The 13703-nt window shown below is 36.8% G+C and overlaps 1 protein-coding gene across 1 annotated transcript in view; it reads left to right on the forward strand.

The window, feature by feature from the left end:
- The window catches only part of TMEM135 (transmembrane protein 135), a 183241-nt gene that overhangs the window by 16053 nt on the left and 153485 nt on the right, over nt 1-13703 (forward strand). Inside the window, exon 3 of the mRNA XM_032991083.2 lies at nt 4357-4449. Within this exon, the coding sequence (XP_032846974.1) occupies nt 4357-4449 (93 nt within the window). The remainder of the gene's footprint in view (nt 1-4356; nt 4450-13703) is intronic.

Genomic DNA, 13703 nt, shown 5'->3' on the forward strand with positions numbered 1-13703 from the left:
AGTAACCAGCCAACATCTCAGGAGATGTATATGTGTTTTCTGTTACAAATAGATGCCCCTGAAGAGTTGTCACCTGCAGCAAAATCTCTGCTAGTAGGGTCTCTGCAGACAGCCCACCACCTGCAGTTGTAGGACTTGCAAGTAAAGATTGCCAGCCTGTTGGCTAGAGTGCTGATTGGAGCTGGTGAACTGAAATCACTACTAGAGGCAAAAGAAGGAAGTGTTTGGGCAGCCTTATGCATGGTGCCCATTGAAGTATATGAATGTCCAGTTATAAGGAGTATTTTGCAGCTTTACTGACCAGAATAAAATTTGGAGCCTCAGCGATTAAGTGAGTAGGATATTTAAGAGCTATTAAATGGCATTTCAGAAAACAGTGGATAACGTGATTATCAGAAAAGTCATACTTTCCAAGTTCACCAGTGTCCTTTGAAGGGTAAATACCTATCTGGTGATGATCTGATTGGTGCATTGTACATGAATTCCTGAATGACTTTGGTAAGATCGTTTGCTAGGACTCTTCAAGAAGAAAGATCCTCGGTTTTCTAGGAATTAGTAAATGATTAGCAAGTAGTTAATATATATGAAACAAAACAAGGGATAAATAATCAGTTTTCATAATAGGAAGAGTTTGCCAGTGACGTTGTGCTGTGTTCGTTGTTTTGGATGTACCTAAAGAATCTGGAAAAGGGATGAAGAGTAGTGTGAGAGATTGAATGAGATTTTTTAGGTTACAAAAATCTAAACTCTCATCCGTTTCAGAAAGATCTGTTGATTAAAATCACTTATGAAATTTGATAGAAAAAAGTGCAAAGTAAGACATCGGGGGGAGAAAAGCAGTCCTATCCTTACAGAGGGATGGGCTTTAAACTAGCTGCTATTAATCAGGAAGGTGTTTGAGAGTTGTCATGGATAGGTTCTTTGAACAAGTCAGTTTAGTACTTGACTGGTCAAGGAGCTGAGTAAGTGTTATTTGGAGAGAAAATGAGAACAAGCCAGAAAGCTGTATAAATACATGACATCTTTACAAGTTGAGTACTGTATGCCTATTTTTTTTTTTTTTTTTTTTAAGAGCTCCTAAGATCATAGTGTTGAGAAGTCCTTCACTTGGAATGTGCTTAATATCAACACTGTCTTTCAGTTTGAGCTGTATAAGTCTGCTTCCCTCATCTGCTGTTGGGTGGGCAATAGAGGATAGAAATGTGAGAATTTACTCCTTTTTTTTTTTTTTTAACTGATTTGTGTTTTTTTTTCTTTTTTTTTTTTTTTATGTTTTGTTTGAAGGTGTATGATTTCTTGAATTTATTGCTGTGTGATAGAGTGTACCTCCTTCAGTAGATCCTGAGAGCAAAAGTAATTGTATGTCATTTTCCAGCCCACAATGCAATTTGGAATCGTATGTTTTAATTCATCAAAGAAATACCAATACCTCTGAAGTTCTGCATAACTGTGGCCTGAGTATTTCTGAACTTGATTTGCAACCATACAAAGAGATTGTCTGAGACTGTGGAGATCTGGATGCTCTAGATCTGATTCTAGATAGTGATAAGAGATTGGAGGTAATAGATTTTTGTAATAGGATGCATGCTGCAGTTTTTGTATCTTTTCTGGTTGGAAGGTATATTCTAGTGGGAGCAACAGTAACTCGGAAGCAAAATTGTCCAGCAAGCCCGAAGCAGCTGACTGGTCTTGCCATCCTGGAATTCTAGACCAAAGCAACATTAGGACATTTTAACTCATATTAACCTGCACAATTCCTGATTTGAGAAGAGTTGCATGTCTCCTTCTTTTATAGCACCAAGGAGGAGATGTGTTGGCATGCATACAAGGTGTCTTGGATAAAGTGACTGCTTCATCTCTTCATATCTTTAGCAAAGTCTCAGTAAGTCTTCAGTCACTGTGTGTACTGAAAATGCATTGTAGTCATCCAGTAACAAAAGACCTAATTATGAAATGTAATTGTCAGTGAGAAGTCTGGCTTGTGCCAATATGTCTTTTTGGTGCTCTTGTTGAATTGGCTTCCTTTCAGTTAGAGAAAACCACCAAAATTGAAACCACTGCAAATGTTTTCAAGGATGTAAAACTTTACACAGGAAAGTGCAATAAAAATAATTTCAGGCATCGTTTAATATTCTCATCATTTTGTAGGTGGGCAAAATTTCAAAAACATCTGAATCCAGTATCAGGGGTGACTTAGGCTGTGGATAGATGTTCTCATTGTAGAAAGAATTACTGAGCTAATTTAGTTGACTTTTTTTTCGTTGAAGTGAATTAAGGACTATGTGTAAGTCTGCTCTGTTGGCAGAGCAGTGGGGGTGATGATCTCTGTTACGGATGTGTGACAGGCCAGCTGGGGGTTGTAATCTCTTCCGCTGGTGAGATCCAGAAGACTACATCTGTCTGGGCTTCAGAAGGAAGTGCTAGGCTCCAGTGCTGACAAGCATTACATCTGATAAATGAAAGGTGTGACTTTTATGTTTTTGGTTTTATTAAATGCAAAGCCTCAGGAAGACATGATTCTCAGTGTAGCAACTAGAATAGTTAAATTTGTCCATGTACAGCTTTACATTATTTTGCTTAATTAGATTCTACTTTATGTATCAACCCGTCTTTGAGTTTTAGATACAGTTGTACATTGAGGAATTGGATGCATAACCTGAAAGAACTCATATTTCTCGTTCCAATTTCTAAGCATAGATGATGTCAAAATAACCATGCAACTAATAACAAAATATTGTTTTCATTTACTTTTAGCAGAAGTTTCAATGTTTTATTTACTGATTGGACATTTTAATTTCTGCTAGGTTTTCTTCTGTAAATTACATTACTTTTGTTTCTGAAATCTTATCAAACCAAACATACAAGCATTTGTAGAAGGATTCTAAACCATGCCAAAAGAACAAATTCCTATTTCTTTCCCACAGAAAAGACATTTGTTCTGTTACTTAACAGGTGTGTCTGGTAAGATGTGTTCATACTTATTAAGATGTTTAAAATGGCTTCTCTGAAACTTCATACAGTAATTGCTTTCCAAGAGAGTCCTAATAATGAACTTTAGCTCCTGCAGCATTTGGCATTGTCGTCCTGAGAAATTATCCTTTTGCAGCCGTGGGAATGAACAGTGTGTGTAATTGCCATTACATCACTTGCTGCTGATACACTGGCTCTCTTTTCACTTATGAACGTAAGCTGGCATTGCTCACTGGTAATATTATTTTTGCAGAAGTATGAAATGAGGCTGATCATGCCTTTTACAGTAAGAATGAAAGTGGGCTAATCAGATGGTATTGATTAATTATCTTTGTTCTCTTTTCTGTGTTGTCAGCATGAAATTTTATCTAAGAAAATTTCCTTTTGTACCCTGTATGTTTGCCATTTTGTTTGTTCTATTTTGTTCACTGTGTTTTTGGAAGGGTAGAGTCCGTTATTTTCCTGAACTGATAGTGCTTATCAGCTGAGCAGCATTGGTGTAATAGAAGTATGTTTATTATCATGCTACCAAATTTCATGACTGCCTGACTGTTGTTTGCTTCTGTGACCAACTGTTGTTTGCTTCTGTGATCAACTTGAATTAGTTTGAAGGTGCAGGTGTCCAGAACAGTCCGAATGTGGTTGGTGACATTGTGTCTGGCATGCATTTTGGTTTTCCTCCTTTAGCAGTGACCAATTTGTAGAAATATTTTCTAAGGTGTTGTCATTTGTGTAACTTTTTTCAACTCGTTAGAGGAATTTTGATAGTTGAAATTGTGTGGACTCTTTGAGTGAAATCCAGATCTAGTTGCAGAAAGTGAGGGATTTCCCACCTTAATAGAACTGAGATGTCACTCTTGCTTCCAGTTGTAATGTACATATAGATTCCTTGGCTTACTGTGAGTGTTTTACTGTTTCTAGCATCAATTGACCATCTCTTTGGAGTGTGATGTATATTATAATAATTTGATTTGATTTCTGGCTCACCTGATTGCATCCCTACATTACACAAGGGACATTGCTGAAAGGTGTATCTGGACAAGTAGTAGAGAGAAGCAACGATAAGTTCTTTTACACAATTTTTCTTTAATTAATATCTGCAACTTTTCAGAAACAGCTCTTGATGCTTTGAAGCAAAATAATCCTTTAAATGAAATGCATATGTTAATGAAGTATTTCAGGTGTTTAATGTTTATAGAGCACGTTGGGAACTCCTCTAAGAACTAGCCAACTGTAAAAATATAATGATTAGTATTTAAGTATTGATTAAAGTAACAAAATTATTCTTAATAAAGCATGTGTAATTTTATGGTAAGGGTAAAATATGATGCTGTGCATGAATGTTTTGGTTGCTTTGCATATAACGTGTACAAATTACATTTTCAGGAAGATACTTGGAAAATTCTACTTTTGGTCTCCTGGCTTTGGTGCTGCTTTACCCGCTTCTTATATGGCTATTCTCATCGAAAGGAAAAGCAGGTATGGTTTGTGTTTATGGATTTTCAGTTTTATATAATAGTATTTATTGTTTTGGACATTTGACAATTTAGTTGCTTTATTTCAGAATGCTGGAAATGTAGTTAATTTGAAATAGTGTCTTTGACAACCTTAGATTAAAATCTGGAAAGCAACAATGGAAAAATACTATACAAACATTCAGTTTCTTGTTTGTTTGTTTTTTTTTTTTTTTGTTTGTTTTTTAAATAATGTTTGTGATTAGTCACAGAGAAGGAGCATGCTGATGACTTGAAAGTTGCTGATGACTTAAGTTAACAACATGACATTTGTTAAGCTGGAGGAGTAGTAGGATGTTGTGGAAAAAACTGGCTGGAAGAGCTGAAGTAATCCGAACTCAATGAAATGTAATGATACAAAAAGCAATGCCTTTCACTTAAGGAAAGGTGCTGAAGTTCATTTGTCAATGGGAAGTTTATTATGAAAGCATGGAGAGGGGGGAAGAAAGCTCTGAATGATCCAAGGATAGCTGAAAGCTGCTGTTCCATGTGGCCATGAAAGGTGGCAGGTGAAATCCTGGGTTGAAAGGTTTTAATGTTCTCACATTCAATTTATATTGGTAACTTGTATCAATAGCGAAGGTTATAATGTTTAATTACTTCAATAGGGAATGAGATGCTTTAGTCATCTAGTTAGTAGGTTTAATTCAAAATAGAGGTGATAAAAGGGTAATATAAGGGATTGCTCTTTAAAAGATGATGAGGGGGAGTTTAGTACTAGAGATGATGTGAATGTACTTTTGGTTACTATGAATATCTGAAACTTGCTTAAGCAGTCATTGAAAAGTAATTGCAAATATGTACACATCATGTTGTTGACTGACTGTCGGCCCTCATTCCTGAACTTCAGTCATGGAGTAAGCACAGCCCAAGTTTTACCAAGTTTTAGGTAAGATTGTCAAAGTTCTGTCCTTTTAAAAGGATAAGTTATCCTTTGTTTTTGAAGATGGAGGATGTGTAAAAAGTTGTGGAAAGGTGGGAACACTTCTAAATCACTTTCTTTAATGTAACTATAGAGCAAATAATCATAATAAAGTTACTAAAGTTTTTAACTTTTTCTAGTTACTTAGGCTCTGGTGCTGCTGCTGGCATTATTGTGGTGAGAGCAAATGCATTTTCTCCCTTTGATCAGTGACAGCACTAACAACTTTTCCTACACCCCTGTTAAAATGTGAAGATTTTGTGTGGCAAACTTCTAGGATTTCTAGATAACATTAAAGGGGAAGAAATCAGTCTGGTCATTGTCTATGAGTTCCTTGTAACTTTCAGAGTATTTGTGAATCAAGAGTTGAAACTGCTTGTGAGCCCAAATTCATACAAGGTTTTTACGTAACAGTGGAACAACTTTGAAAAACTTGCAAAGCTAAGCTTGTTAAGTGTAGCAAAAAGAGTAGGCAAACAAGTTTTATGTCAAATGGGGATTTCTAAAAGTCTTAGTGGCAATGTATGAAAGCTTTGACATGTTAACAGGCTCCTCTTTAGCATCTGAAATTTGAAAGAAGTAGAAGTTGAAATAGAGGTTTGTGAAAATGACAGAAGTGGGTTGGTACAGCATGTATGTAATGAATAATGATGAAATACTTAATTCCTGGAAGTTTATTCTCCTTTCTGTAAGAATCCAGAATGTATGACCTAAGGTGTTTTGCCTAAAAAGTTCACGTTATATTGCATCAGATAAATTGTAAAAAGGCAGTGTTGGTATTGCAATATAACACATGCAGCTGAAAACGCGGGGTCATTGTTATTAATGAAAAAAAATTGTTAAATTACATCAATGGGTGGTTGAAAGTTTAGATTTTTTTAAAATACAAAGTTTTTTGGTATAAGATGCTAACGATGCATAATCTGTGAAATGCTGCTGCTTGCAGATTTGGTGAAATATGGCTTTTTGATTTCTTATCTATTTACTTATTAGCTTCTGTTACAGACAAAAAAAAAAGAAAAAAAAATGGACCTGTAGTCTCTTAAGGAACTGACATTTGATGTGAAGACACAGTGGCATTTTCAGTCATCTCCTGAGTAGCTTACAACAAATTGTACTGAAATATCAGGGAGGTGGGAAAAAGTCTTGATTTGAGTTCATAAACATATCTCTAGGCCTTCAAATTGCTGCTAGCAGCTGGCAACAACATCAAACTTAATCACTTAATCTCTTCCCAAGTGGATACCCTATTTTAAGTACTTCACTGACATTTGCTTGCACAGCATCCCTGTCAGTCCTGAACTTGGGAACAGCAGGCTTGTAAATCAGATTTTCTTCCAAGTGCTGCTGTTCTGTGTGCCCGACTTGTACATTTTATAATTCTTACAGAAGAACATCAAAGAGATGGATAATTTGTCTAGGCACATTATAATCCTGAGAAGGAGCACATTTTCTAACGTGTTACAGAACTAGTTTGACTATAGTTTGTACCAGTGTAATACGTAATTGCAAATTTGCGTGGCACTGGCAATGAGAAGGGGAGGTCACATTGCATAGAAACTTCAAACAACCTCAGGAAATGATTTGCGTTATATTATGCTGCTACATTTCTATAAACCTATAAATTGCACGTTAGTATGTCCATGTGCATTCTGTTTGGTGATTATAAAATACGGTTATCCTGTCTATGAAGACTAGTTTATTAGGATCTGTGGAAAGGGCCAAGGAATAAAAATACTTGTATATTTCTTTGCATATGTATCTATAAATGCTCTGTGAGATTGATGGAAAAGAACTAGTCGCATTATTATGATTATGTAATGTTTTGATAAGAATTATTTCTTAAATACTAATTGAATGTAGATAAATAAACATGGAGATTATGTGTTTGTAATGTGCAGATTCATATTCTATGCCTTTAGTCCCCTACTCCTGTAGGAGTAGTTCAGAATTTTTAGCTTTTTCTGGTACTCTCAAGCAGTGTGGGGTACCCGTTAGGACTTGGAGGAAGCATCCTTGCTGGCCAGTGCAGAATTTATAAATGACGATCTGATGACATGTGTTAGCTGCATAGCTGGTGTACATGTGATGCTCTGAGAAGTCCTGAGGTCACAGAGTTAAATTTCAGCTGATTTTGACTGTACATTATCTCATACAGTACAGATCTTCACAGTTGTTAGTATTAGTCCTGCCACGTTATTTCTTTTCTGTGTATTTATGGCTCTGGCAGAGATGTTGAAAAATGAGAAATGAAAAAAAAAATATTGTAGGTGTTACTGGTGTGTTATGTGTTGCCACATGCAAAGAAAATACTCTTGGAAGTAAGGAAAGCACTCTCTTTTCATGGAGAAATGTACACAGTTCATTAGAATGTATGTTTTTCTGATTCCTTTCAATTATTTTGCCATGATGTCAATGTTTTATTTACTGTATATGTATATATTGTCATAGTAGCTGTAGCTGTATGATAAGAAGTAAGCTTCTAATAGGTGCACTTGCACAAGTGTATTTAAAAGAATATAATTTTCTTTAGTTTCATTTTTTACGTATTCTTTTACAGAAAAACATGCAATTCTTTTGTCACAGAAATTACTTTTGTATTGTTAGACATTAAAAGTTGTGTTCCTATCTCATCAAAAATAGTGATATGACTCAGTTACATTAATTTCATTAAACTTCATGAGGAAATCCTTACATTCATTTTATTAACCTTTGTATGGAGTTGTTTCACCAGTGTACTCTTACTCTTGTAAGTGTTGTTTCAGACTTGATGTAAAGCAATTTTATTTTTTTGTAATTTTGAAAAAAATGAATATTTTGCTTATGTCTTTTGGCTTCTGTTTAATTAAAAGTTTCAGTTTCCTGTCATTTTTTCCAACATCTATTAAATGTTATCAACAAGAATTGAGCATATAGTAGAGGAGGAGGTATGTGGCTTAGACTGAAAAACATGGTACTATGCTGTTTTAGAAGCACTGAGACTGTTAGAAGGCAAGGAAGTAACTGAATATACTTGTTAAAATTGTTGTGAATGGAGCTGTTGAAATGTGATTTGAGGCTTGGCTGGAGCCAGCCTATTACTGGAAATCTGATTAGATCAGTTGTACCTTACCGATTTCTAAGACAAGGAAGTCTGATAGCTCAGTGAAGAGCCTGTGTTTAGAACCTCTGTGATAGCTTTTAAGGAAAAGAATGATGTTCTCTTAAGTATGTTATAAATGTGCTGATGTTTCAAAACCATTTAAGTTGTGTTTTGATAATAGCTAAATGGCAAACTTCAGTTTGTTGGTCTCTTGTTCAAGAAGTAATTTATTAGTGAGTTTCAAGCACTAGAACTAAAGCTTTAAGAAGGGACACAGTTACAGTTTTAATTAAATTAATAGTCTTACTGCCTAACTTTCTACCCCCGCCTGCCCCTCTTTGTAAGTAATTAAGCCAAAGAAACTTTAACTACAACCCCCTAAAAGTTCTGTGGCAGTTCTGAAGGGACCCTTCTGGGATTGCCCCCTACTCCCTCCTTAGGTTGCATTAATGTTTACATACTGGCTGTTAACATTATAGCGGCGCCTGTCTCGTTGCTACAGTTAAGACTGTGTCACTGATGGTATTATAAAACTTGAGATTTAGGGCTTTTATAATTTGGTTGTAAAGTCTTGCTCAGGGCGACTATTGGCAACATGCTTTTAGTTGAAAGCTTTGGGTGTTTTTCATAAAAAAATTCAGTATACTGGACTCTCAGAAAAATATTTAAAGCATATGCATTTAAAAAGTGATATAGTGCAACAGTGCATGTTATAGAGACCATCAGAACATATATATATATGCATATATTTAGTATTCTTAGAAACTAATGTATTATACTACGTATTGCTTAGAAAAGTAACAGAAACATTTATGTAAGAACACTGTGGAATTTCTAGATTGTATGTTTGTTCTTCTGAAGAAACAATCAGTTACTGTTAGGGTTATTTTCTTTCCACAAATGCCATTAATCTAAATACATTTTAAAGGAAGAATATGGCAGCATAGTAATGGTCAAAAGTATATGCTGTAAATAAATACAGTGTTTTTGTAAATTAGTGCATTCAAATACAAATTTGTTGGTATATAATTCTGTATAGTAGTATAGTACATTTAGACTTGAGGTGACAATTTCCTTTCTTGAAATGTTCTATGGCTATTCAATTTGATGTATTTTAGAGAGATCTATAAATCACCAGTATGGTGAGGGGTGGGTGATCACAAGAAGTAAACAAACTATTCTAACACAGCAAGGGCTTCTGCAAGCTTTAGCCTTACTTGCTACAGGTAAGAAATTGAGAGAGTCAGCTACATTGAGGGAGGATTTTTTTTGTGTATTTTGTGTGTTGTAGTGAAAAATTGCTCAAGTTTGAATCACTCACATGAGTATTTTGTGGTGTAATCTGGTAAGAAGAGCTAGCAGGGAAACAAATTACTTTGGAGATTTACTCCTCGAGAGCAATATTACTGTGAAATATGTAGCCAAGATGTAGAAGTTGATGGGAACAGTTTTTTGTTTCTAAACCAAAATATGTTATAATCCATTGCACTTCAGCAGCTGCCTTGGTGAGAGGCAGTATTTGAGATCTGTGTTTTTATAGTAGCAGCATGTGAACATTTGAACATGTTTCGCTGCATGCTTTGAGGGCTGCTACTGCTGTAGTCATCAGAGGGAGGGAAAACACTGATCATTCAGGGTTGCCTGGGAGTGCAGGAGTTGGTCTGGAAGATGCTGTGATTGTGGGAACATTGTGAATGGAAGGTAGCTCAAGAGAGTCAGCTCTCAGTGGTGTTCTTCATGGAAAGTAGCATCTCTTGCTGACTTTGGATCTTGGTGGGATCTCTTGCCCAGCACAGGACTAAACTATTTCTAGTAAATGATTTACAGTAATTTGTCTTTCTGGGGTATGGGATCACCTGGCTTATGCTGTGTTTGTCCTGACACACTCAGTCTCCAGTTTGGAAAAAAAAAAAACAATAGCCTGGTATTTTTCGCTAGAAAGCCTGATGGTCTCTATAGGGTATATCCCTGGCCATCATAACTTTGTTGATATTTCCAAAGAGACTTCTGTTTTTCGCTTATAGTATTATGTGTTAATTCTAGAAGTTCCTGAAGTTGATATAACTGTGTTCACTTAAATCAATATAATTGGGGCAGAAGACCAGCTTAGCTGAATGGAGAACTCCTCATGGAGCTCAAGAAGAAAAAGAAATTGTATGGTCTCTTGAAGTGAGGTTAGGCTTTGCAAGAAAATTCCATAGCTGTGGTTTGTATATGCAGGGAGAAGATGTGAAAGGCCTAAAGTTCCATTAGAGTTGAAACTGGCCAGTGTTGTGTCTGACAACAGGAAGGGCTTTTTTGAAGTACTTCAATAGCAAAAGGAGGTCTGAAGGAAATATTGGACTGATACTTGATGAGCAAGGTCATTTGACTAGTGGGGATGAAGAAGAGGCAGAGGCATTCAATGCTTTTTTTTGGTTCAGTCTTTCATAATACTTACAGACCTTGCGCTGCTGCTCAGTCCCCTCAGTTGGAGGAGCACAAGTGTGGGAACAGTGACTTTCCATTTGTGGATACTGAAATTACAAGGTCAAGGTGTTTCAGCTGAATGTTCAGAAGTCCGTGGAGCCTGATGGGATTCACCCCAGAGTTCTGAAGGAGCTAGTGGATGTTATGGCAGGAGCCTTCTCAATCATCTACCAAAGGTTGTGGGAGTCTGAGGAGGTCCCAGCTGACTGGAAGCCAGCCAGTGTTATTCCAGTCTACAAGAAGGGTGTGAGGGAAGACCCAAGGAACTCCAGACCCGTTAGTCTAGCTTTAGTTCCTGGAAAAATTATGGAGAAGATTATGATGGGTACCATTGAAAGGTGTTTAAAGATCAATGCAATCATCAGACACACTCAGCATAGGTTCACAGTGGGAAGGTCCTCTTTAACTAATTGGATATCCTTTTATGACAAGGGCACCCACCTAGTGGATAAAGGGAAGGCAGCCAGTTAAGTTGTAGCTGGATTGTGAAGCAGTCCTGTGTAAAGGAAAAAGATGTCATCTGTGGGTCTTAAAAAGACACTGTTACTAGCAAGGTGTAAACTTTGTGTTCCATTTGTAAAAGTAGCTGCAGAGTTAAATTTGCTGCATGTGAATGAACTGTGGAAACCGTTTTGTTCGTTACACAAGAAACATCCTCTCATACCATGCTCTTAATTATTCCTGAAATCCTTCATCCCTGCCCTTTACTCCTTGTGATTCTGTTTATGTGTGTAAGATGTAGTTATAATCCCTACACGTCTGCATACCTTTTTTAAAAAGTAGTTACAGCCAACACTGACTTTTCTAACCATTTGAAATGTGTGTTTCTATTTCCTAGCAGTCACCTCTTCCCAGTCAGTTGAGTGAATCACCATTATGTGTCTCAGTTACAAAGTCAGTCTAGATAACTGTCTTAAGCTAGATTTCATCCACTTCAGATGGCAAAAGTTTGGCAAGATGGATGTTATAGTTGTGAACAGAGCAAGAAGGATCCTTGGGGATCAGTGATTCCAGTCCCATGCATTTATAGTCAATCAGCCTAGGTTATAAACTAATTAGGCTTCTGGAAAACTGTAACCATGTCTGCAGAAGTGTTCAGAAACCAGGTTTCAAGAATTTTCAACCTGCAGCGTTTGAGTGTTGGAAAAATTTTGTCCAGCTACAACATTGTAGTTGGCAATCCATTTTTTGGGATAATGTAGGTAGACAGCTTAAGAATACTGGAAGATCCCATATAAAATATATACGTGTGATTCTGGAGGTGCTGGAGAATGTGTTGCAGACATCTGTGTGGGCCTGTACAGACTGGGTTTATTATATTTAATATAATACATTTAATATATTTATGTTATTGTTAGTGTTGTTACGCTCAGGGCTGAGCTGGATCACTCAGGACTATTTGGTTGCATTTGTTCAGTGGTCTTCTGCTCCCCAAGTTTCAGGAGGATTTACCACTTGGGCACAGCACCAGCCGTGAAGTTACATCATGAATAATAATGTAAAGACATTGGCGGCAGCACTCATTAAGGTCTGGACTGCCTCTGTCAGTTCACATGGAACCAGCCTGGATGGAGAAAGGGCAGTGCTAAGGTCAGGCTACAAGCTCTGGCAGAAACCATTTGACTCCGGTAGCTAGCTCTTTCTGCACTGCTCCATGACTAGTTGAGATGATTATATTTAATGTTTTTTGGTTTTTTTTTTTTTTTTTTTATTCTAAGGACCACTTTTGGCAGATCACTTTTTGCAATGTTTCGTTTGTAGGCGGAAAACTAAGTGATTTAGCAATCTGAGTATAATTTTGTATTGTTTTTCATCATTAACTCCAAGATCCCTGCAAAAAACCCTAAAAATCTTACAGTCCTGTTGAAATGCCTACAGATAAAATGTTAAAATCCAGACTGCTGTTGAACATTGGACTATTCTGCAAGTCTGACTTGGATTCAAATGGCACAAACAGTGGATTAATGACTCTGTTCTGTCTGCTCAGCACTATCATCCAGGAGACACTGATTTGGACTTCCCTGGCTTAAGCAAACACTTAATACATCTTCTGGTCTGAATGCTTGTGTATAACATGCAGCTCCCAGAAGGGGAATAATAAATATTGTGGTAGTATAGAATAAGCTAGACTAAGCTGCCTAGATGAGCAGGCTCTAGTGCTGGCTGATGTTGCGTTGAAAAGCTTGACGTTTACCTGGCGAGAGAACATCCATGCCTACCATACCTCTGGTACAGTGCCTGAAAGTCTTTGGAGAAACTTTTCTGTTATATGTTGCGCAGGTCTGCTCGTAGGATACTATTTTTGGTTAGTATAGATGAGAGGAGCTTTAACCTTTGCTTCCATATGAGCCACACCTGTAAACCCTCTGTAAATGAAGTGACTCTTTCCTGCATCTTCATTGCTCCCAAGATATTAATGTTGTTAGCTCCTGCAGCAAAAGTGTGGAGGTAGAAACCTAGAATAGTGATGATTTGCTATATTTAGCCATGCAAGGGTTTTCTGTGGTGAAGATTACAACAGCGTACTGTGGCTAAACATCTTGTTTCCCCTTCCTGTCCTCTCCCTTCCACATCCCAGGACAGAAAATGACAAATTTTTATTTCCTTTAATAACTCCTATGGTTTGCATAGTGGTTCTTGTAATCAGATGACCTCTGTTCCAGATTGAAACTATTTGATAAAGTAAACATATGTTGTTAAAATCTTCTAAAATGGTCTGTGTGAAAATCAGGAACAATAGAATCCA

The sequence above is a fragment of the Tyto alba genome, unplaced genomic scaffold (assembly GCF_018691265.1).
Source record: "Tyto alba isolate M040663 unplaced genomic scaffold, T.alba_DEE_v4.0 Super-Scaffold_2, whole genome shotgun sequence".
Classification (NCBI taxonomy): Eukaryota; Metazoa; Chordata; class Aves; order Strigiformes; family Tytonidae; genus Tyto; species Tyto alba.